The following is a 22,861-nucleotide window of genomic DNA, read 5'->3' as shown; positions in this document are numbered from 1 at the left end:
AGTATTGGCAGTAACTGAATGTCACATCGATAACGGGAGATAACTTCACAATATGAAATTCGTCTAGTGTGGCATGCGATGATCTTTGACCCTTTTTGAACTTTAACCTAATCATTTGGGTTTATTTTACCCCCCACTGTACTTAAACTTGTACTTACCGACCTCCATAGGTCGATCTTGTCAACTTCATGAAATATAAATCCAATTACAACACAAAATGAATTAATCCAATGCACACCACACTGCAGCACGTTCTAATGCTATTCCATTCGGAAAACCTTCGTGCCGTCGATTCCGTCACCGTATCAGATGAAGTGGGAATCGGCCGAGGTGTACCGAATGGAGTTTAATGGTAAAAATATGATAATGGGTGACGCAACGTGATGTGATGTAGAATTTACATGTCAAGAACAAATTTTTAATTAAATCACAACAAACAATGTTTTAACAAAACTGTTCCATCTAGCCTATTCCAAAAAGTATGTACTGTGTGATTCTGGTGTCGAGGGGGCCGGGGGGAGGGGGGGATTAGTAAATTTAAAAAGGTCCTATTATGAGCAAAACATTTATCAAAATCTAATTTACATCATTAATAGAATTCAAACTGGTATATAATGAATTAAGCATGTAAAATAAATATAAGAGGTTCTGAGTTATAGGACACAGGGAGAATTTCATACTCAATTTGATGAATACATGTAAATTACAGCCCCCCTTTTTTTCCCAACATTACCTGTACTATAATAAGAAAATGTCCATTGAAAAGATGGTTGCCCCCTCCACACTTTTTACCACAGTATATACATAGCAAGGAAATATGGAAAAAAATTGGAAGTGAAAGTTATTTTGCCTTGAAAAAAGGTGGCCACATTTTTTTTTTTTTGATTGTTAATTTTTTTTTAGGTAAGTAAAAAAATTTTCTCAGGTTGCCCCCCCCCCCCCCCACTTTCAAAAACGATGCTACTTTCCTGAATTATATAGAATTATTTTGACTTTTTCCTTGGAAAGCCGCCCGTAGGATTGTGTATTTAGAGGCAAACACCTTAGTGCGGGTATTACTGTCTCATGACAGCATCTAGTTTATTATTATATCTGTATGTAGGTTGTGACCCGTCTTTTGACCAGTGTTGAGGTGAACAGTGTCTCTATACTATGGATGGTACCTCAGTATTTTATTATTATATCTATTTGTAGGTTGTGACTCGTCTTTTGACCAGTGTTGAGGTGAACAGTGTCTCTATACTATGGATGGTACCTCAGTATTTTATTATTATATCTATTTGTAGGTTGTGACCCGTCTTTTGACCAGTGTTGAGGTGAACAGTGTCTCTATCTTATGGATGGTACCTCAGTATTTCATTATTATATCTATTTGTAGGTTGTTACCCGTCTCTTGACTAGTGTTGAGGTGAACAGTGTCTCTATCCTGTGGATGGTACCTCAATATTTTGTGGTGACTGTTGGAGAAGTCCTCTTTTCCATCACAGGCCTCGCTTTTGCATACTCTCAGGTTAGTATCCCACGGCATACTGGTAAAATTAAGAATCTTTTTGGGGAATTATTTTTTTCCCCTCATAATTTAAAAACAAAACGTTTACAGTATTAAAAAATTTTTTTTTTATAAATAAATTTATTAAACATGCATGTCCTCACCCAAAGGTAATATCGTAGAGGCAGAGAAAAAGCAATTATCTGTGTTTTTTCAGGCCCCCATCACAATGAAGTCGGTGGTTCAGGCAGCTTGGTTGATGACAACAGCAGTAGGAAGTTTGGTGGTTGTTATTGTAGCTCAGGTTCAATACTTTACATCACAAGTAAGATTCTCTATTTATACCTACTCTCATAAGACATTGTTATGAAAATGAAATATGACAGTGTATTTTTATCCCTTGGAGGGGATATAGTAATGCCTCTATGTGTGCAATGGTTCGTCCTTGTTCCAAACAGAAGTCACGTAATTTACATTGAGATCAATGTCTAATGCTGTTCTGATTTACAGATATGCTTTTGTTGAGGGGATGCTCTGCTCTGCATATTGTCCTTGTTTAACTTACTGTGAAATCCCAATTTTTCTTCATTGGGGGTTAATTTTTGGTGTTTTTGGGGTATGAAGAGACCCACAAATTTATAGACACCACATAATGTAAAATTTTACATACACTTTACTCAAAATTTTTTTCATTCACGAAATTTAATCCCCACGAACTAAACGTTTTTCCTCAAACCACAAAAATTTGACGGCACTAAAATATGTGATTTTACAGTACTTTGTCAAGGACTATAACTGTTACAGCAGCATTAATCAAAATGTTAAAGTTTTTGGATCCAACGTAATCCACTTTAATCAAAATCCGTACCTATCCTTAACTTGCATAAATGATGCATCAGGTGATGTGTTTTACCAGCAATGAATTAGAGACAATCTGATTTTTCCTTGCGCATGTTACATTGTTAGAGTAGTAGGTATTGGACTTGAGATAGATAGTGTATACGATCTATATTTTCTAGATGATCTACTAGATTTTTATCAGAGGATTTTTATGTATATAAATCCTCAGATCAGTGTAATTAAGGTATTTCACTCTATCAGCTGTGATGTTCATTTACTATATCAGCTGTGATGTTTCTTTACAGGTAGCTGAGTTTATGTTCTTTGCTGCTCTGATGGCCCTGGCCACCATTATGTTTATAGTCATGTCCTGTTTTTACACCTACTATAACACTAGTGGTCAGGGGAATGGCCTGGGGGATAAAGAAGAATTAATTATTGCAGAGGAAAACGAACACATTCCACTGAAGGATTCTAATCATCCTAAAAATAAGTGAGCGTTCAGATTCTACACTAGGAATATTTGATCTACTCAACTGTCCATTGTTATTGCTACATGTATACATAAAAGCACCTGTGTTTATGTTAGTCCTCAATTTATTATCGTGGAGAATATATACATGTATGTTATTAAATGTAAAATTGTCCTCCATTTTTTTCTTTTCTATTAAATATATTGTTATACAAATATTTTTTTTAAATAGAATTTTCAATAAGGATTTACATTTCTATGTTCATGTGTCTGACAGTAGAAAAATCAAATTACATATGCACATAGGAGGCTTCACTGGCACATATCATAGTTTCACAATGGTGCAATAAACAATACACAAATATGCCAAAAAAATATTTGCATATTTTTTAAACTTTTTATTTTTAAAGTTTTATAATAAAGGTTAAAATGAGTTAACATTTATCTGTGTAGGTAAAATTCTTAGAATGTTATTTTCTTTTTAATTAAATAGCTTGCAACAGAATGTTTGCAGAATAGCTTTTTCTAAAAGAATCTTGTTTTTTTTTTTTTTAAATTTATTTACATGTATTTAATTTTTTTGGTTTTCTTTGTTGAGCAAATACTTGTTCTATATATAAATCATGAGTTCATTTTTTAGAAGCTTTCTTTAAAGTTTTCTTGAAATAACATAATTTTGTCATTGTGTATTTCAATGTTGAAAAGTTTATGACAGTGTGGTTAATTTTTTCACAATAAAAAAGAAAATAGGAACATGTATTTACTGCTTTTGAGATTGTAATAAAGTATATAATTATATTATGTAATAGAATTACTTCAAAATTTCTCAACCTTGCTGAAAAGTTATCAACCTTGTGCTTGAACTTACAAGACAAGTGACTGTAATGTTATATACTATCCAAATGGAAACTATTACGAATGTTTAACACCATTTCTTTTTTACTCATTTAGAAAACATGTTGTCTTGAATTATTTTAAGACATTGATTTGCTCAATTAATAACCAAGAGATTTAGTTTGGAAAAAAAAGTAGGATGGTCACCAAATAGGATAGAATCTCAGATGAGAGTATGTAATTTTATATTTATTCTGGGGTTTGCAATGTATATAAAGTATGATCTGAGATACCTCATTGTCTGACATCATAGAAACATACACAATGTATGTTATTGATTGGCTTTATATACATTCTCAGTATATCTGTTAATTTAATGAAGTACATGTTTTTTTTTCAAATGTTAATTGTTCAAGCAAAAAATCTTTTCCAGTTGATCCTCTAGAAATTTCCTGAACTGTCAATAAAAATTATAGTTTGAAAATATCAAAGACATTGTCAGATTTTGTCTTGAATTTAAGACCATTGAATCAATTCAGTACATTTGATGTTCAAAATAATTATAATCAGGATGCTGAAATTCACTTAGACTTGTGTTAAATGTTAAGTGATTATTTTTGAGATTAATAACTTATTTTTGTTAAAATATTTTTTTTCTCCTTGTTACTGTTCTTTACAGATGATTTATGAAATAAAAAATCATTGAAGTATAATAGACTTATTCATTGATTTATTGATTCGTTAGTCATTGATATAGAATCTTTGGATAAATGGGGAAAAATAGAGATGAATTTATAGATTTGTTTTAAGTCATTCATTAATTGTTGGACAACTAATATTTAAATCACCTAGCAGGGAAACTTTTTTCTCTAGAGTAAAGCAGTATTCATTTTTTATACAATCTTTCCAACAATAAATTTATGTCCAGACCTTTAAAAAATAGAAATGGCAATTATATAGCAGGGACCTCAAAAAAGGAGAAGAGTGTTTGGGTTTCCTCCCCTAAAAAAGGGTTAGGTGATTTCTTCTTTTCACTCATTAGATTTTGCACAAAGTCTGCTTCATATGAATACAAAAAAATGTCTGCTAATAACGGGGTGCAATTGGTACCCATGGGAATTCCAGTAGATTTGTTGGAAAACCTGGTCTCCAAAAACAATATAGATATTGTCAATCAGAAACTCGAGCATCTTTTTGATGTCGACTTCAGAGAACTTGTTTGTACAATCGGAATGTTTTTAACAAAATAATTGTGCAAATGACCAATGACAAGGTAAGTAAATTTACGATTTCAATTTTTATTGAAAAAGCAGCTGTCAATGAAATTCAAAAGCCTGGACTTGAATTTATCTTGGGGAATGGTTGTGTATTAAGTTAAAAAGTTGTAAGTTTTAAGGTGTTGATTTTGGTAAAATCTTGTTATTTCAAATTGTACGTTAGTTCCTTGAAATTTTAAAGTATCCACACCTGATTTACACCACTTCCTGAATGTATTGTTGCACAGTACTCTTGAAGTTTCTCATTCACTCCTGTCAATATCTTAGTGAGGAGTAAAGAAAGATGCTTGGTTGGACATTTATTGGAACCCGCAATGTATCTTTGTTCGTAAGGATTTTTATGAAGTTTCGGAATCCAAAATATATATATGGTAATTCAAATTCATTTTGATTCTTCGGGATATTAAAAATATTCAAAAATGACATATGATTTTGAAGAATTCCTTCCTCAGAAAGGAAACTATGAGTATAAGTTGGATTACCTCTTGTAGAATTAAATCCAAGTTCTAAAATGCTATTTAATAATGAGCCTTACAAACAAAGACAATGTTGTTTCCTGCTTTGTCAGCAGGGAACAGTGTGTACTGATTCATATACATGTAATCTAATTCTTTTTCATTTCTGTATTATTGAATAAAGAAGGATAGATGGGTTTCATATTGCCCCCTCGATCTTTTAATACGCGATTTTAACATGGATCTGATACATTTAATCCATTCTGACAAAGTGTCAACGTCGTCTTTTTCATATCTGGCCCATCGTCTGGCGTAATCTTCAACAGAATCCATAATATTTATGAAATTCTGACGCCAGTTGAAGGATCGGGGTTCCCTGTATTTAGGGCATTTTTTTAACTAAATAAGTGATCTATGGTACTCATTATTAAATATATTTACGTCATCTGTAATAACGTGTCCAGCTGGACTATAGTTATAGGACGAAGAAAAACATGAACACGATGGAGAATTATGTGTCAGATACTTGATTTCCTGCCATGTGAAGTTTTAAGTTTGGAAGCAATGGTCGATGTATATTTGTAGGAAATACAAGGTGTAGTCTTTAACTTTAAATACTGTAGAATACAAGGCTGGACCCTTTTGAGATGAAGAATATTACTTATATTAACCGCGTCAATTCATTCTTGGCATATTGAAGTTTAAGGAAAAGACGGATTCTTTTAGCTGTATTTTCATCAGTATAAGGTGCGGTTTAAAAAGCCTATGATTTTGCAATATCCAAAATCACAGATCCGAGCCTATATTCTGGTGTCGAGGAATCAAAATGTTTATGAATTTTTATTAAGGTATGTCACTCGTCAACTATTTAGAAAAGTTCACGCAGAACCTTTTACTTCAAAACTATTTACAAAAATTCTATTTTTATGACATATTAAAATTTAACAATGTAATTTTTTTAACATTCAGCGAAAAAACTGCTCAAAAACCTGTAAAGGAGCAAGATATATGACGGACTATTTTTTGTGGTGGAAGGATATTAACCAGAAAATTCTACAAATCTTCACATTTATTAAATTAAACTTCGTGGAACTTTAGCCTTATATACTTTTACTCGGAGAATATTTTCCGTTAAGCATGTTAAGATATTGCTAAAAATATTTAATTTCAAAGAAAGTGACTCTCATCAGCCACGTACCTCAAATCACTTGACTCGACACTAATCTAGTGTTTCGGCGGTGTGATATATACGAGGTTTAAGATTTTGATAGTATATTAATTAGCTGCAAATCCGCCATCATCAGGAGCCTATTTGCACATCTGTTATACAGATTGTTAAATTAGTTAGGAGGGAAGCATAGTACTCAGATTTTTAATGTGTTTAATGACACAATAGGTTTTTCTTGGAGGATTGTATTGCAATCCTTCTATTTTTTTGAGTATGCTGATATGTTAATAATTTTATACATCGATTTTATTAGCGAATATCGCATACAGAATGGGGTTCCTGACTTAGAACCCATCGCAAATTCAATTATTTGTTTGTATATATTTGCAAATTCAAATATATGAGTTTCAAAGAAAGTGACTCTCATCAGCCACGTACCTCAAATCACTTGACTCGACACTAATCTAGTGTTTCGGCGGTGTGATATATACGAGGTTTAAGATTTTGATAGTATATTAATTAGCTGCAAATCCGCCATCATCAGGAGCCTATTTGCACATCTGTTATACAGATTGTTAAATTAGTTAGGAGGGAAGCATATTACTCAGATTTTTAATGTGTTTAATGACACAATAGGTTTTTCTTGGAGGATTGTATTGCAATCCTTCTATTTTTTTGAGTATGCTGATATGTTAATAATTTTATACATCGATTTTATTAGCGAATATCGCATACAGAGATCTTGATGAACACATGGCTGAAATGAATGCAAAGGGTGTCCTTGACTATATAACTTATAGCTTTCTGCAATTAGCAGATAACACGAGGACGGAGAGATTAAATCTACTCCATAAAATATACAAAAAGTAATTGATGCTGCAAATTACCCTTACTTCTCAAGAAGGCCTATTACATTTCAAAAAGGCACTTACTTAAACATGTTAAATGTAGTCATTTTTATTGATTATAATTTTAATCATTTATTGTGCATGCATAACTTGAGCACACATTTTATGGATATCTCAGACTTCACATTGAAGAATGAACTTCTGCGACCACACAATGAGAACTTGCTGGTCAGCTGTGATGTAACATCACTTTACACAAATGTGCAATTGGAGAATTAAGCTTATGGCTGCTGTTGATACGGCTTTTAGGGAAATTCTCAGTCTAAGCCGAGCCCACAACAGACCAAATTTATTTACTCAGATTTAATATATTTGAATTTGCAAATATATACAAACAAATAATTGAATATGCGATGGGTTCTAAGTCAGGAACCCCATTCTGTATGCGATATTCGCTAATAAAATCGATGTATAAAATTATTAACATATCAGCATACTCAAAAAAATAGAAGGATTGCAATACAATCCTCCAAGAAAAACCTATTGTGTCATTAAACACATTAAAAATCTGAGTAATATGCTTCTCTCCTAACTAATTTAAACAATCTGTATAACAGATGTGCAAATAGGCTCCTGATGATGGCGGATTTGCAGCTAATTAATATACTATCAAAATCTTAAACCTCGTATATATCACACCGCCGAAACACTAGATTAGTGTCGAGTCAAGTGATTTGAGGTACGTGGCTGATGAGAGTCACTTTCTTTGAAACTGATATGAGGGACAATGTCCCAATGGCTCTATTCCCGAGAATCGCCGACTTTGTCTGCGATCCGTACTTCCTGTCATTTGATCTCACTGATTCTCTTGTTTCGGTGTTGTCATACTATTAATTCAGGATTTATACTATGTATAAATTAAAACTGGTCTGCAATTGGAAAAATGCACATTTGGCATTTTAAAATAAGACAAACTGATCTATGGATGATTAAAACCTTGCACCGGGTTCACCCACGCATCAAGAGGACGGAAATTCCGTCTTATAAGAATGCAGCAAACCCAAAACGTATCTGGAATTGTGACTGGGTGACTGTATTAGTCAGTTTATATTTACAAAAATGTGTTTTCGGATTATATTTTGATTGGGAGTAATGAAACAGGTAGCTATGCTTGTATTTTATCACTCGCTAATTAAGTTCCAATCACTCTGATTTGTCATGTACGAATGGAGATTTGAATCACGTGATCTTCCACGTGCGCTGGTTCTAAAACTACAAGTACATTCACAACAGAATGATACGTCGTTCCGATCGGAACGCTAAATGTTAAAGCGCAAATTGCGCAAGGCTTAAGAATTACAAAAGCCAATTAACAAAGAGAGCATAGAACAATAGTTCTCTTAGCTCGTGAGCTTGTATCTCATTTTCACATCGGACATATTGTCTGATAATGAAAAATTATTTTTGACGAGAGGGCCCTCTCCAAAGTCACAACATGCAAGAAATATACTCATTCGTTTATCAATGAGTTTGCTAAAAAGTTGAAAATAGATACTTGTCTCTTGATCCTAATGAGAACATTGCGATGCCTCTTTTTTCGCTTTAAAAGCGGTTGAATTTGAACCAGATGTAACGTTTTTCTCTCTATGGGGTGTTTGTTGTTACCCGCGTCACAAAATATTGTGGATCCCGTGTATAAAGTCAGGAACTCTAGATCTTTATAAATCTAACGTAAGAACAACACCAGAGTTCGTTTCAACGAGTGTATTAACAATATCCAAGAGTAGTTTTACAAATCAAATCCAAGCTAAGTATATCAGCTCACTATCTCTCTCTCCTTATATACCCTGTCTGACACCTAACGTGATTTAGGGCACCTAGTTAGGGCGTTAGGCTCCATCGTTAGGGCACCTGTTAGGACGTTAGGCTCCATCATTAGGGCACCCTGTTAGGGCAATCGGCTCCATCATTAGGGCACCTATTAGGGCAATCGGCTCCAAGTGTTAGGGCCTCTGCACCATTGTTAGGTGTCAAGACACTTGATACATTTAGCATATGATAAGCTCCATATTAATTAGGACACTAATTAGACTTCCAAGATAAGGGCGCTAATCAGGTACCATGGTTAGGGCTTATCAAATAAACCCTAATTTCTTAATTCTGTTTTACTTATAACAGTAACATATTTTCATGTAAAACAAAAACATTACATTGGTCCCTCCTTTTGAAACATGACTTCCACTGTCATCAATATTTAAAGCATGAACATTAATTATCCGTAAAATTAAATTACACAAAAGCAGACAAAATCAACAAAAAGACAAAAAGTAATACAACGAAATTTTTGTTTTCAAATAAAAATGTCTCTAGATTAAATCAAAAGTCCATGTAGTTTACACTGGTATTGGTCTTGAGATTTCTCCCGCCGTATTTTAAGCACTTAATTCCTTTTTCAATTAACTTCTGTTTTGTGTTTTCTTCCCTTGTTTTTAGGCCGTCTTGAACCGACTGACACCTGGCCTCCAGCATCAGTCATCTTTAGTTTAAATAATTCCTGACAGTTCTCTTTTCAACACAATTCTGGTCTCGAGAAGTGTCACTTTGTTGAAGTCTTCCTCCTTCTCTCTGGTTCCATGGGTTGTAAGGGCGTCCCCTCCTCCCTGGTCCTGTACTGGTACAAGTACTTGGGGTTCTCATGTTTTTATAGATACTGTTGAATCCGTCACCCGCGCTTGGAGGTTTGGCAGTATCCGCAGCTGCTATTTCATTATTCCATTCCCCATCTTCAACCTCATACACAGGTCTGTAGCCTGGTTTGGTCTCCTTTATCAATTCTTTTTCCCCAATTCGTAAGCATTCTTCTTGCATCGCATTAAGAACTGCTTCTTGGAGTGTCCTGGGTCTGGTCCGTTTCACTGCGAGTCGAAAATCCTCAGATTGCCCACATTTATCTAAGAAGGTCTGTATAGCATTGTCTTCCACTAAATCTGGATTTCCTGGATAGGCTCTTCGGTAAAGATCTTCGATGGCCTGCCCAAAATCTCGCAAGGACTCACCAGGATGTCTCTTCCTTAATTTGACATCTGCAGTATATCTTTCTTTCATTGCAGAATGCCCGAATCTTTGATTCATTTTATCCTTAAGTTGCTCATAATCTTTTTGTACAGTAAGGGGCATTCCATAAGCATAGCTCTCGGCTTGTCCTCGCAAGGTGCTAAGCAAAACTCTGCGAGTTTTCTCGGGTCCCCATGAGTTTAATTCTGAGATGTTTTCAAAATATTGTAGAAACTCATCCCAAACATCATCATTGGCCCCTGAGAAGGTCCTCCTTACTGGATATTCATTGGTTCGTTGACCAGCATTTGGTGTCGTAAGACTGTTTGTAGGTGTCCCGTCAGTAGTAGGAAATTCAAAATTGTACCCAAGTCCCTGAGGAGACTGATTACCCAAATAAGGAGTAGTGCGTCCAGATTGCCCAGAAACTTTGGGTTCCTGATAGGTACCTGTAGGGGCATTCGGTGCACTACCACCAGTATAGGGTATATCATTAGGTATCAAAATTTCCCTTTCCTTACTGGCATTCAGCAGACCTGATCCTCCATACTTCCATAATACTCTGATTATCATAGCAAGTAATACCATACTTGTTACGGATAACAGAGAAACTACTGGAATTTCTTGAGATTTCTGCACAATCTCATTTTCTGGAAAATAGGTCCATGTCATCACTGTCAGGGAACATCCTATCAAGGTAAAGAGTACCCAAATAAATAGGATTCTCTTTAAGCTTGGTCTTGGATTGTGCTCGTCTTGTACAGAAAGGCCCTGCAAGCTTTGCCCGAACTCCTGAAAGTTAGAACTGTCTGGCATTACTCGACTTGTGAGCTGCAAATCTGTTGTACACCCAGAATTGACCTCTATTCCAGAGTCATTCAGAGGAGTTGGACTGTCAAGGTACTGTCCTACCTTTCTAGGCGTAACTCTCCTCCTTATGATGGGTGTCTCCATTTCAAACTCAGTGCTGTCCCGTTCCTGTGTTACACGTAGAATAATTTCTTTGGATCCCACCGCTGCCACCAATTGTAACGTTTTTCTCTCTATGGGGTGTTTGTTGTTACCCGCGTCACAAAATATTGTGGATCCCGTGTATAAAGTCAGGAACTCTAGATCTTTATAAATCTAACGTAAGAACAACACCAGAGTTCGTTTCAACGAGTGTATTAACAATATCCAAGAGTAGTTTTACAAATCAAATCCAAGCTAAGTATATCAGCTCACTATCTCTCTCTCCTTATATACCCTGTCTGACACCTAACGTGATTTAGGGCACCTAGTTAGGGCGTTAGGCTCCATCGTTAGGGCACCTGTTAGGACGTTAGGCTCCATCATTAGGGCACCCTGTTAGGGCAATCGGCTCCATCATTAGGGCACCTATTAGGGCAATCGGCTCCAAGTGTTAGGGCCTCTGCACCATTGTTAGGTGTCAAGACACTTGATACATTTAGCATATGATAAGCTCCATATTAATTAGGACACTAATTAGACTTCCAAGATAAGGGCGCTAATCAGGTACCATGGTTAGGGCTTATCAAATAAACCCTAATTTCTTAATTCTGTTTTACTTATAACAGTAACATATTTTCATGTAAAACAAAAACATTACACAGAGTTATAATGACTCCATATATTACGTACCTTGACAATACAAAACTTGAATTGCCATCACTGGAAGTCGGAGAGAAATTTGAAATCTCAGATTTGCTTTATAAAAAGCATTGATGGAACTTAATAAAAACAAAAATTTCATCTCATAAAAGCTGACTAAATGATGTCACTGAATGAAACACAGTAAAGAGTCGTATGAACGGCACTTAAATTCAAACTATAACTGCTGAATTTAGTATCCCAAATCAAAACATCTTGATGAACACATGGCTGAAATGAATGCAAAGGGTGTCCTTGACTATATAACTTATAGCTTTCTGCAATTAGCAGATAACACGAGGACGGAGAGATTAAATCTACTCCATAAAATATACAAAAAGTAATTGATGCTGCAAATTACCCTTACTTCTCAAGAAGGCCTATTACATTTCAAAAAGGCACTTACTTAAATGTAGTCATTTTTATTGATTATAATTTTAATCATTTATTGTGCATGCATAACTTGAGCACAAATTTTATGGATATCTCAGACTTCACATTGAAGAATGAACTTCTGCGACCACACAATGAGAACTTGCTGGTCAGCTGTGATGTAACATCACTTTACACAAATGTGCAATTGGAGAATTAAGCTTATGGCTGCTGTTGATACGGCTTTTAGGGAAATTCTCAGTCTAAGCCGAGCCCACAACAGACCAAATTTATTTACTCAGATTTAATATATTTGAATTTGCAAATATATACAAACAAATAATTGAATATGCGATGGGTTCTAAGTCAGGAACCCCATTCTGTATGCGATATTCGCTAATAAAATCGATGTATAAAATTATTAACATATCAGCATACTCAAAAAAATAGAAGGATTGCAATACAATCCTCCAAGAAAAACCTATTGTGTCATTAAACACATTAAAAATCTGAGTAATATGCTTCCCTCCTAACTAATTTAACAATCTGTATAACAGATGTGCAAATAGGCTCCTGATGATGGCGGATTTGCAGCTAATTAATATACTTTCAAAATCTTAAACCTCGTATATATCACACCGCCGAAACACTAGATTAGTGTCGAGTCAAGTGATTTGAGGTACGTGGCTGATGAGAGTCACTTTCTTTGAAAAAAAAAATATATTTTTTTAAAACATGCTTAACACCTTCCCTCAACAAACGTTGCCAAATTATGAAGATATGTTACAGAAATCATGATAAAATTTACACCATTTTTCGCCTGAAAATCACGTATTTTGACCAATATTTCAAAATCAAGGTAGGATTCTTCTCTAGTTTCTGACTAGATAGAATATTCAAAGTACATTTGCTGTTATGTCTTATATATTTAGGTGTAAGAGATTTAAAAGACCATATTTTTCTTTCCTCATCGCAATTATACAACTTTAAATAGAAATGGTAAACTGCGTTTGAAAAATAGCAGGGACTATATTTTTGGCGGAATGGTGGCGTATGAAAATATCTTCTTTTCTGTCTCTCAAAATTATCATAGAACATTGAATTTAGTTATAATTTTTACGCAATCAAAGACTAGACGACATTTTCAAATGTAAGTTAAATTAATAAGGGACTAAAGTTTCAAAATATATCAAATAAATAAGATTTTTCAAAACATATTAGAACTATGTTGGTTTTTAAATGCTTCAAATCTAAGTACAGATTTGAGCCAAAAATCCGTAAAAAGTGTTATTTCTCTCTTAGTAAACGATCAAAACTTTTAGTTTTTGTATCATTTTGTACCTTTATGTGACAACTTTACTATGTGTGAAAATTGGAAAAAGTTAAATATAGGAAGCATAAAAAAATAACTAATAGATCCTAAAAATTTATGAAAAGTAGAGGAAATTCGGATTAGCAAATATCCATTTTATTTAATTTATCCATGTCAATTTGGTAATATCATCTTATAGTCCCTATATGGTAATATCTTTTTATGCAAACAGAAAAAGTTCAATATTTTGAATTACAAGTAGGGATCGCATGATCGGAAACAGTAATTTTTTTTTTCTTAGGAAAAAGGTAATGACCTTGACCTGACCTTGCCTCTAATATTAAACGGTCAAAATTAATCTCACTGATACCATCACTTAGTGATATTGTCCTCATGATTCTGTGAAAATTTCATTAATTTTTAAATACAAGAAATGTAGGAAGAATCCTACCTTAACATCACTGACCCCAACTTTTTCTTTCATTATTTTAAGCTACTCAATACTTGTGACTGATCAGCACTTAAGTCGTAAAAAGTTTGATATAAGAAAATGTTTTATTGCTTTTTTTAGTTTTTAATACCCCTAAACATTCTACTTTTTAGTGCAATAAGGTCACACAAAAAATTACGCGCATTATTTTGCAAGATTTTTTCAATGATAAAATTTTAATATTTTTCAAACCATTTTACGTAAAATAAGACTTTATCTATTGCCATGGTTATATCTGATAAAATATAATAAAGATTAAAGAAATTAACCAAAGAGTTAAAATTTAAGTGCAAAAAGGTCAACTTAATTGTACCTTAGATCAGTAAGATGCACACTGACCCCCTATTTTCTCTGCGATTTTGAGTTACACTATAGGAGTACTCATCAAAAATATTCTTCTAAAAAATCCTTGACATAACAATTTAACGAATGACATACGTTAAGTTTATGAATCCAGTTTAGGTAGGGACTAGGGAAGCTCGAACTTATATATATATATACTGTATCTTTTTTAAAAGGCTTTCAACAATCCTGTTTAAAGTCAACAGTTTTCAAATTCTATGGTCATTATTAAGACCTTGTTTGCGAATCAGACATGTCCTCGGATCGTTTTTGACGTACCTGTTTTCTGCCAGTTGCTATAGAGTATAGACTATTGCTTTTATATCAGTTTTGACGAAGTGTTACTCAACGCTTAGCTGATCAATGCAAACGGTTTACAGGGCATGTAACTGGTCGGCAGGGGATACTTACTCCTCCTAGGCACCTGGCCTGGGGCCATAAAACGTAGACGAGCTAACTTTTGATCTCAGTCTCACTTTTTACAAAGGAATTAATAGTGGAAAATTGAGATTGAGATCAAAAGTGAGCTCATCTAACTTTTATGGCCCCACCCTTAGCAAAAACAAATGCTATATTTGCATTGATTTTTGATTTTATTTGTCTTGAAAATACATTGAACATTGGTTATGCATTTATTTTTGATTGAATCCAATTCAAAAATCTTCAGACCATTGATTTTGGAATGATTGAAATTTGATTTTTTCAATAAATGTTGTTTCAATGCATTTATTTTGCATTTATTTTGAATTTATATGATGTCATACCAATAACAAATTACACATGAAGTGATCTCTTTGGTAAATCCGTGATTGAATTTGTATTTATTTTCTGAAGCATTGATTCAGAAATAAATGGTAGCTTTATCAGCTGTGTATATTGCTGGTTATATTAGTGCTGACCAGCTGTAAACATATCCAGGGAGAGGCTGATAAAAATCACGTGATTACTCTACGTCACTTTATCAGCCATTTCAAATTCTGCTGGCGCTGCATCCAGACAAGCTAGAAGCCATGATGTACTTTGATGGAAATGATCAACATTTTGTTGTGTTCTTCCCTGTGGACTAAACTATTCATATTATGGCAAAAAGTTGTGTAGAATCTAAGAATGATGAAGACAGCTAGTGTTGTTTTGTGACAGACAAGTGATATTGAAGGTGATGAAAAGATGGTGCTGTTAAGTAGATGCCATACAAATAATGGATACATTGTTTTCTCAGGAAGTAAGTTATTTCTTTTTTTCTCAAAATTTATTCTTAATCACTGTTTATAGCATTATTTTACCCATCATTACACATTCTGTGGAATTTCAGAGAGGGGGAACATGCCAAGTATTAAATTTCACTCTCCAAGGAAGTCTTATGTAAACAAAGATAGGGGCTTAATTTCCATCACATGCTTTCTGATCAAATTAAGTTAATCTATGCTCTTTGTTTAAACAACACTGCTGGTGTCCACTGCTGAGCTGATAGTGTAACTATAAACTAATTAGTCTACACTACAGAATTACTAATTATGCACCAAACCTCGAAACACCATGCAGTCTTGACTCTCATTTATTTTTTATTTAAAAGATTCATTTATTTATCAAATGATAAATATCTTGAATGTGTTTTTTTTTTCAGAGTATGTACATGCTCCAATTAAGTGCAAAAATTTGAAGTTAGATCCTGTGCCACCGAAAATGTTCAATAAATTTAAAGCAGTCTATAGTTAAATGGAAAAAAAAGATTTTACTAATGCAGTTCCACAAAAACTACCAATAACAGTCCAGAAAGTGAGATTAACTTATTTGCTGAGTAACATAGAAATGGAATTCAAGGAAGTGTACTTCAAATTGTGCCTTTGTGATATGTGATTAATGTATGGAACTATACTGTTATTGTGTCATGCAGTGATTTTTGGATTTTATTCATGTCTCACACACATTCAAGTGTAACATTTATTAATAGGAAGTTAGTAATTCATTTACTTGAATTTATAACTGTACTGGTGAATTTTTAAGATAAGTATTCAAAATTTTGGTAAAGATACATGTGATGGATTATTAGTAATAATGTTTGCATTGAGCATGATGCTGGATATTGTTTGTTACCATAATTATGTATTTATTCTATGTTACTTCTCAAGTTTCATAACATCACTTAAATGTTTTTATATGTATTACTTTAACATTTTTCTGTGATGTCACAATAATGCTAAGTGACATCAAATAAATGCTTCATACTGTATTTCATTTGTTTTGCATTGATTTTGCATTTTTCCGTGATGTCAAATTAATCCTTCATCTCATTTACATATTTCGCAAAAATCCAGCCATTTTCAATCAAAAGTCGATGCAAAATAAATCAAAATCCAATGTTCAATGCTATTTCAATGCTTTTTTCCCATACAATTTAGCAAGGAGGCACAGTTGATTTCTTTGCAAATCAAAAAACAATGAAAATCCAATGCTCAGAAAACAACTACAAAATAAATCAAAATTCAATCAATTTGATTTTGCTAAGGGTGCAGGCCTGATCCTACTGCTGGGGTTTCTTTTCCCTGCTCACGATCATTATTGATTACAGGATGGTGAGATCGATCACTTTTCGTTATCTTCATTTTTTTCATTTCGGAGAGCATAATGAATAAAAACGAAGAAAAGAACAATGGAGGAGTAAGCATCCCCGGTTGACCGGTCCCCGCTGTGATTCCTATGTATTGATCTAGTAGACAGAACATTCTTAAGTTAAACTGAGTACAAAAACAAAGGCTTAAGAATTGGTATGAAACAAGTCAGCCAAACTACAACCCAGTGATTGGATATATAAAATTTGCTAATAAGGTCGTTATAACGACCATAGAATTTACGAAATCCTGAGTTGAACCGAGTTTGTTGAAATCCTTGTAACATCAACTTATGTATGAGTAGCCTACTTCAGTCTAAGAGTTTATCGAACTCAGAGCATGCTCTTCAGTAGCGATTAAGTTGGAAGACATAAAACCATATGCAGGTGATTGCGGTACATTACTATATAAAGAAGGAAAGTAACGATGGAAAAACTGGCCATGTTTTTGTCAAACAATTTAGTCTTAAAGTTGGCCTTTGTCATTTGTAGTCAATAACACATAATCAGATTCCATCAACTTACTGTTCCCAGTAAGCTGTATAAAAAGCGATTTAAACTGTACACAAAGTCTGGTTTCAAAGAAGATGGGCGTATAAGGCGGGCAAAATGCCTATAGCGCGACAGATAAAAAGTGAAAAAAATAATCTCAATTATATCCAAATTTTATGTCATATCTCATCTAATATTAAAGTATACTTAATGTAAACTCTCTATAATTTATAAAAATCTCACAAAAACTGAAAATATTTGCCTTTGAAAAAGCATATACAGATTTAAAAGAACAAAAACGATCATTTTTTCATACTTTAACAAAATTTTTCAATGTGAGTGGGTCTTCGCTCCATTTTTTTGAAAGATAATCCTAAAAGATTGCGATAAAATAAATATTTTTTGGTTTACAGAAAAATGGAGAGAAGACCCACTATACCTTAAAAGTACACCTTTATGACAAAACATTCGCATATTTCCGAAAAATACTTCAAGTCCATTAAGTGAAGGGTCATATCACTAACATGATTTAAATGCCCATACATGAGCCATGTAGAGTAGTGGTTAACGTGTTAGTCTCAAAGCAGTCCGTTACATCGGTATTTTATTGCTGGAGTTCGAATCCCCCGAATGCCATGGGATATTTTTATAAATGATTTTTTTAAAGAGATTTATTTTCTCTCAGAAAATGTTTTTTCCCCTCATAATTTCATAAATTTCAATAATGAGATGTAAATTTAAATACTCAATTAACATACACATGTATTAAATGTGATTTCTTAATATCTGACGCTATAGGCATTCTGCCCGCCTTATCCGCCCATCTTCTTTATATTTTATTTTGACATCTGATTTTTGTACATTTTAAATAATTCTATAAATATACATATGCATGACTTCTTCAATAAGTGATGTTTTATCAAATACATCGGCTTATAGTTTGCCTTTTAATCAAACCAATCCCTTTGAGAGGTATGCGCACAAGAATGGAAATTTTGACAAACTAATTGATGTAAATAGCCCGTGACGATGACCAAAGGTCTTATATATGGAATGGAAAATAAATAGAGAAGAGAAACAGTACCGACACGCATTTACTACGCATAACGCTTTATATTCCAGCATTGTAGATTTCTTTCAGAATTATTCGTACTTAGTAGTGAAAACACCTAAATTAAACTTATTTAAATAAAAATCCATTGTCGTAAATTTATAAAAGTTCTATTGAGAGTGAGTATCAATAGAGAGTCTTACTTGTGATGTAAAATATTGAACCTGAGCTACAATAACAACAACCAAACTTCCCACTGCTGTAGTCATCAACCAAGCAGCCTGAACCACTGACTTCATTGTGATGGGTGCCTGAAAAAGATCAGTGAATAATAACAATGACACCTTTGACTATGTTCGGAAGGGACTTGTGAGCAAGATTGTGATTTTTCAGTATTTCTGACATTCTGATAATTCTGATATTAAGTTATTTAGGGACACACATGAAATGTATGGAGATAACAAACAGTATTCAAGCTCATAAGTCCATCTAAAGAATACAAATCAGGAGCAGAGCAAACACAGAGCTATCAAACATCAGAGGTGTGATAAGGTGCTATGGAGGAGTGAGCATTCCCTGCAGATCGCAATGTGCTCTTTATCATGACCGGAAAATAACGGAAAAAATCCATAGACAATTTAGTATGTGAATAATGGCATAATAAAAAGTATGAAAAACGTCCATCAGTATCTGACTTAATGAGAGTTTACATCAAACATCTTGCGAACTTTATACAAGACTGTTGATATTCTTGTTTCATCAACTTGTTAGTCAATAATTTGCCTTGTTTTAGAAATCGCTCGTACGAAGAACATGCTCTTGCGCAACGCATCAAATGAGAGATATAAATCCTATATGCATGTGATAAGGGTATATTGTTACATAAGTAAGGGAAGTTGACGATTCAAAATAGAAGTCATCATGTTAATCATTAAGCTTTTTTGTTAGGTTAGCAATAACTTTTTTTTCTAGTAAAATATCCAAATATGAAACAGATGTGTAAGATTATGGATACATCTTTTATTTCAAGCTCTCTGGGATACATAGTGTCGACATATAAATGGAAATAAGAATTGTTAATCAATTTGATAATACGTCGTCAAAAAATCGAACTGTCGAGCTGAAGGCTACAGCAAGTGTTTTCTTATTCTCATGTAAAAGATTTTGAAAATGTTCTGCTTCATATGAATACAAAAATAGGTCTGCTAACAACGGGGCACAATTGTTACGCAAGGGATTTCAGAAAGATTGTTAGAAAGCTTGGATTTCAAAATCCACATCGATTTTGACAATCAGAAACTCTTTTTAATATCAACTTCAGAGTACTTGTGTATACAATAAGCCATTCATAAAACTTCCTAAAATATATAAATGAAATTTCTTGTTTATCAACAACCAGATATTACAATAAATTTAAGGTTTCATCCAAAAGACGATGACTTTCACTTTTAGTGCCAGTCGCTTGGCAAAGGAACAGTCATTACCTACGTTTACGTCTTAGGTTTGATACAGTGCAGTGAACGAGAATCAAATCTGGGCCTCCTTATCAAGAAGAAAACGTCCTACTACTACACTAGAGTAACTGGTTCATTTGCTATGAAATCACGGAATACTAACCTGAGAGTAAGCAAAAGCGAGGCCTGTGATGGAAAAGAGGACCTCTCCAACAGTCACCACGAAGTATTGAGGTACCATCCACAGAATAGAAACACTGTTCACCTCAACACTGGTCAAGAGACGGGTAACAACCTACAAACAGACATAATAAAATATTGAGGTACCATCCATAAGATAGAGACACTGTTCACCTCAACACTGGTGAAGAGACTGGTGAAGAGACAGTTCACAATCTATATATAGATATAATAATAAAATACTGAAGAACCATCCATAGTATAGGGACACTGTTCATCTCAACACTGGTCAAGAGACGGGTCACAACCTACAAATAGATATTATAATAAAATACTGAGGTACATCCATAGTATAGAGGCACTGTTCACCTCAACACTTGTTAAGAGACGGGTCACAAACTACAAATAGATATTATAATAAAATACTGAAGAACCATCCATAGTATAGAGACACTGTTCATCTCAACACTGGTCAAGAGACGGATCACAACCTACAAATAGATATTATAATAAAATACTGAAGAAACATCCATAGTATAGAGACACGGTTCATCTCAACACTGGTCAAGAGACGGGTCACAATCTACTACAGTATCTTGAAGATTGATGGTGATTCAGAGGATAGTTCCGTTTTGCGGCACTGTGGTAAAGGTGGCGTTGCTATCCTTATCAACAAAAATCTACAATTTTCTACAAGGGAAGTTCCCTGCCTTGCCACTAACAACATTGTTGGTATCCAAGTAACTTTATGTGATACTGTGCCTCTGTTCATTTTCGGCGTATATCTACCCTCTGATAATGTACTTGACGACTACAAGGCGAACATTAACATTATGCAAGGTCTATACGAACAATATTGTCAGTACAGTAAAGTCTTGTTTGCTGGTGACTTCAATGCAAGCCTCTTATGTGAATTCCACGTTAATAACGCAAAATCCGAAATTTTACGCAACTTTGTGAAGCAATGTACTTTGTGCATTCCCATATCCGCGTTGAAGGAGAGCAATTTACCTTCACACCGAAAGAAACTATGATCGATTACATTTTGTTTGACTGTAAAATTGCATGTAATCTAGATCTCTATTCTGTCTTCAAAGAAGGAGCAATTTCAAATACATCTGATCACTTACCAGTTTTTGTTTCCTTCAGTCTAAAAGCAAAACTGCATTACCTGGAAAAGCCTCATTACAAACTCGCAGCATGGCACAAGGCTCGTCCTGAGGCTATCAATAACTATAAACAACATACTGAACAGGAGCTGCATAAGATACTTCATGACCAAATACATACAAAAGAAAACATTGAAAACTACTATCAAACAATTGTAGGCATCCTAACTACATGTGCCAACTCTTTTATCCCGAAATCGCAAATGAATCCATTCACAAAACCTGACTGGACTAAAATCGTAAAGAAGCTTCACGCAATAGAAAGGTCACTGCGCCGCATACGGGTTTCCGAGGGCAGGCCCAGAGGTATGGAATTTCAATCATACAGGGACTACAAACGTGCAAAACGCAACTTTCAAAATGCCCAAACCTTGGAATATGAGAAATATCTAAAATCTGTTCACCGAGATCTGGATGAAGCAGCGGAAATGGACATACGTTTATTTTGGCGTCTTGTCAAACAAAGGCGACCTCGACCTTCTAGAATATATCCAGAAATTTGCGACGCCAGTGGTACTGCCCACAACGATCCCGACAGCGTAGCAAATGCTTTTGCAGAATTTTATGAGGAGATTTACCGCCCATTGGAAGACGATCATTTTGACAATCGCTTTAAACACGTCATAGAGAGTCATTATGCACGCATAAAACATAAAAACAAGTGTTTCTGAATCTTCCAGTGAAAATGACATTACACAAAATGATGTAATAAGTGCAATCTCTTCTCTTAAAATGCGCAAAGCTCCAGGCATTGATGGCGTAACAAATGAGCACATTGCGTTCGCTAGCGACCTTATCACAAAATGCCTCTGTAAGCTTTACAATGCGATTATGACGTTAGGAACTGTTCCCTCTACGTGGAAACAAGGATTGATTTTCCCCATATACAAAGGGGGTGATAAACCCAAAAATTCTTGCAATAGCTACAGGCCTGTTGCTCTTCTGCCTTGTATTTACAAACTCTTCGAGAAAATTCTGTCTAATAGAATATCTACCTTACAAACAACCAATACCTTCCCCAATATACAACAACAAGGTTTCCAAAAACATTTAGGATGTATAACTGCTTTATTCAACCTTCATGAAACATTGAACCATAATATTGAACAAGGCAGCAACACATATATCAGTTTTTTGGACACAAGTAAAGCTTTCGATACAGTCTGGAGACAGGGACTGATGTACAAACTCCATAACCTAGGTATTAAAGGCAAATTATGGCAGATTATCGACGACTGCCACTGCAATACTGTAAGTTCCGTTATCGTAAACCAAAAACAATCCAGATGGTTTGATGTTCATCA

At 34.3% G+C, this 22,861-nt stretch overlaps 1 protein-coding gene across 1 annotated transcript; it reads left to right on the top strand.

Moving 5' to 3' along the window:
* Nucleotides 1–1,093: 1,093 nt before the first annotated feature.
* On the top strand, nucleotides 1,094–2,951 carry LOC134273253 (solute carrier family 15 member 1-like). Its single transcript, XM_062755440.1, has 3 exons — nucleotides 1,094–1,510; nucleotides 1,707–1,814; nucleotides 2,635–2,951. Exons 1-3 carry the CDS (start codon nucleotides 1,433–1,435, stop codon nucleotides 2,824–2,826), a joined length of 378 nt encoding a protein of 125 aa, XP_062611424.1. The 5' UTR covers nucleotides 1,094–1,432; the 3' UTR covers nucleotides 2,827–2,951.
* Nucleotides 2,952–22,861: the final 19,910 nt, after the last annotated feature.

The sequence above is a fragment of the Saccostrea cucullata genome, unplaced genomic scaffold (genome assembly GCF_032062105.1).
Source record: "Saccostrea cucullata isolate Sc308-1 unplaced genomic scaffold, CSIRO_AGI_Scuc_v1 ctg8102, whole genome shotgun sequence".
NCBI lineage: Eukaryota > Metazoa > Mollusca > Bivalvia > Ostreida > Ostreidae > Saccostrea > Saccostrea cuccullata.
Note: the sequence above shows the minus strand (reverse complement) of the source record. Positions and strands in the feature narration are given on the sequence as shown.

What these genes read in the sequence shown, in the direction of transcription:
- LOC134273253 (XM_062755440.1), top strand. Translation starts at nt 1,433, where the DNA reads ATGGTACCTCAATATTTTGTGGTGACTGTTGGAGAAGTCCTCTTTTCC. An exon ending in TCGCTTTTGCATACTCTCAG is followed by an intron (nt 1,511 to 1,706) that starts GTTAGTATCCCA and finishes GTGTTTTTTCAG; the next exon opens with GCCCCCATCACAATGAAGTC. An exon ending in TTCAATACTTTACATCACAA is followed by an intron (nt 1,815 to 2,634) that starts GTAAGATTCTCT and finishes GTTTCTTTACAG; the next exon opens with GTAGCTGAGTTTATGTTCTT.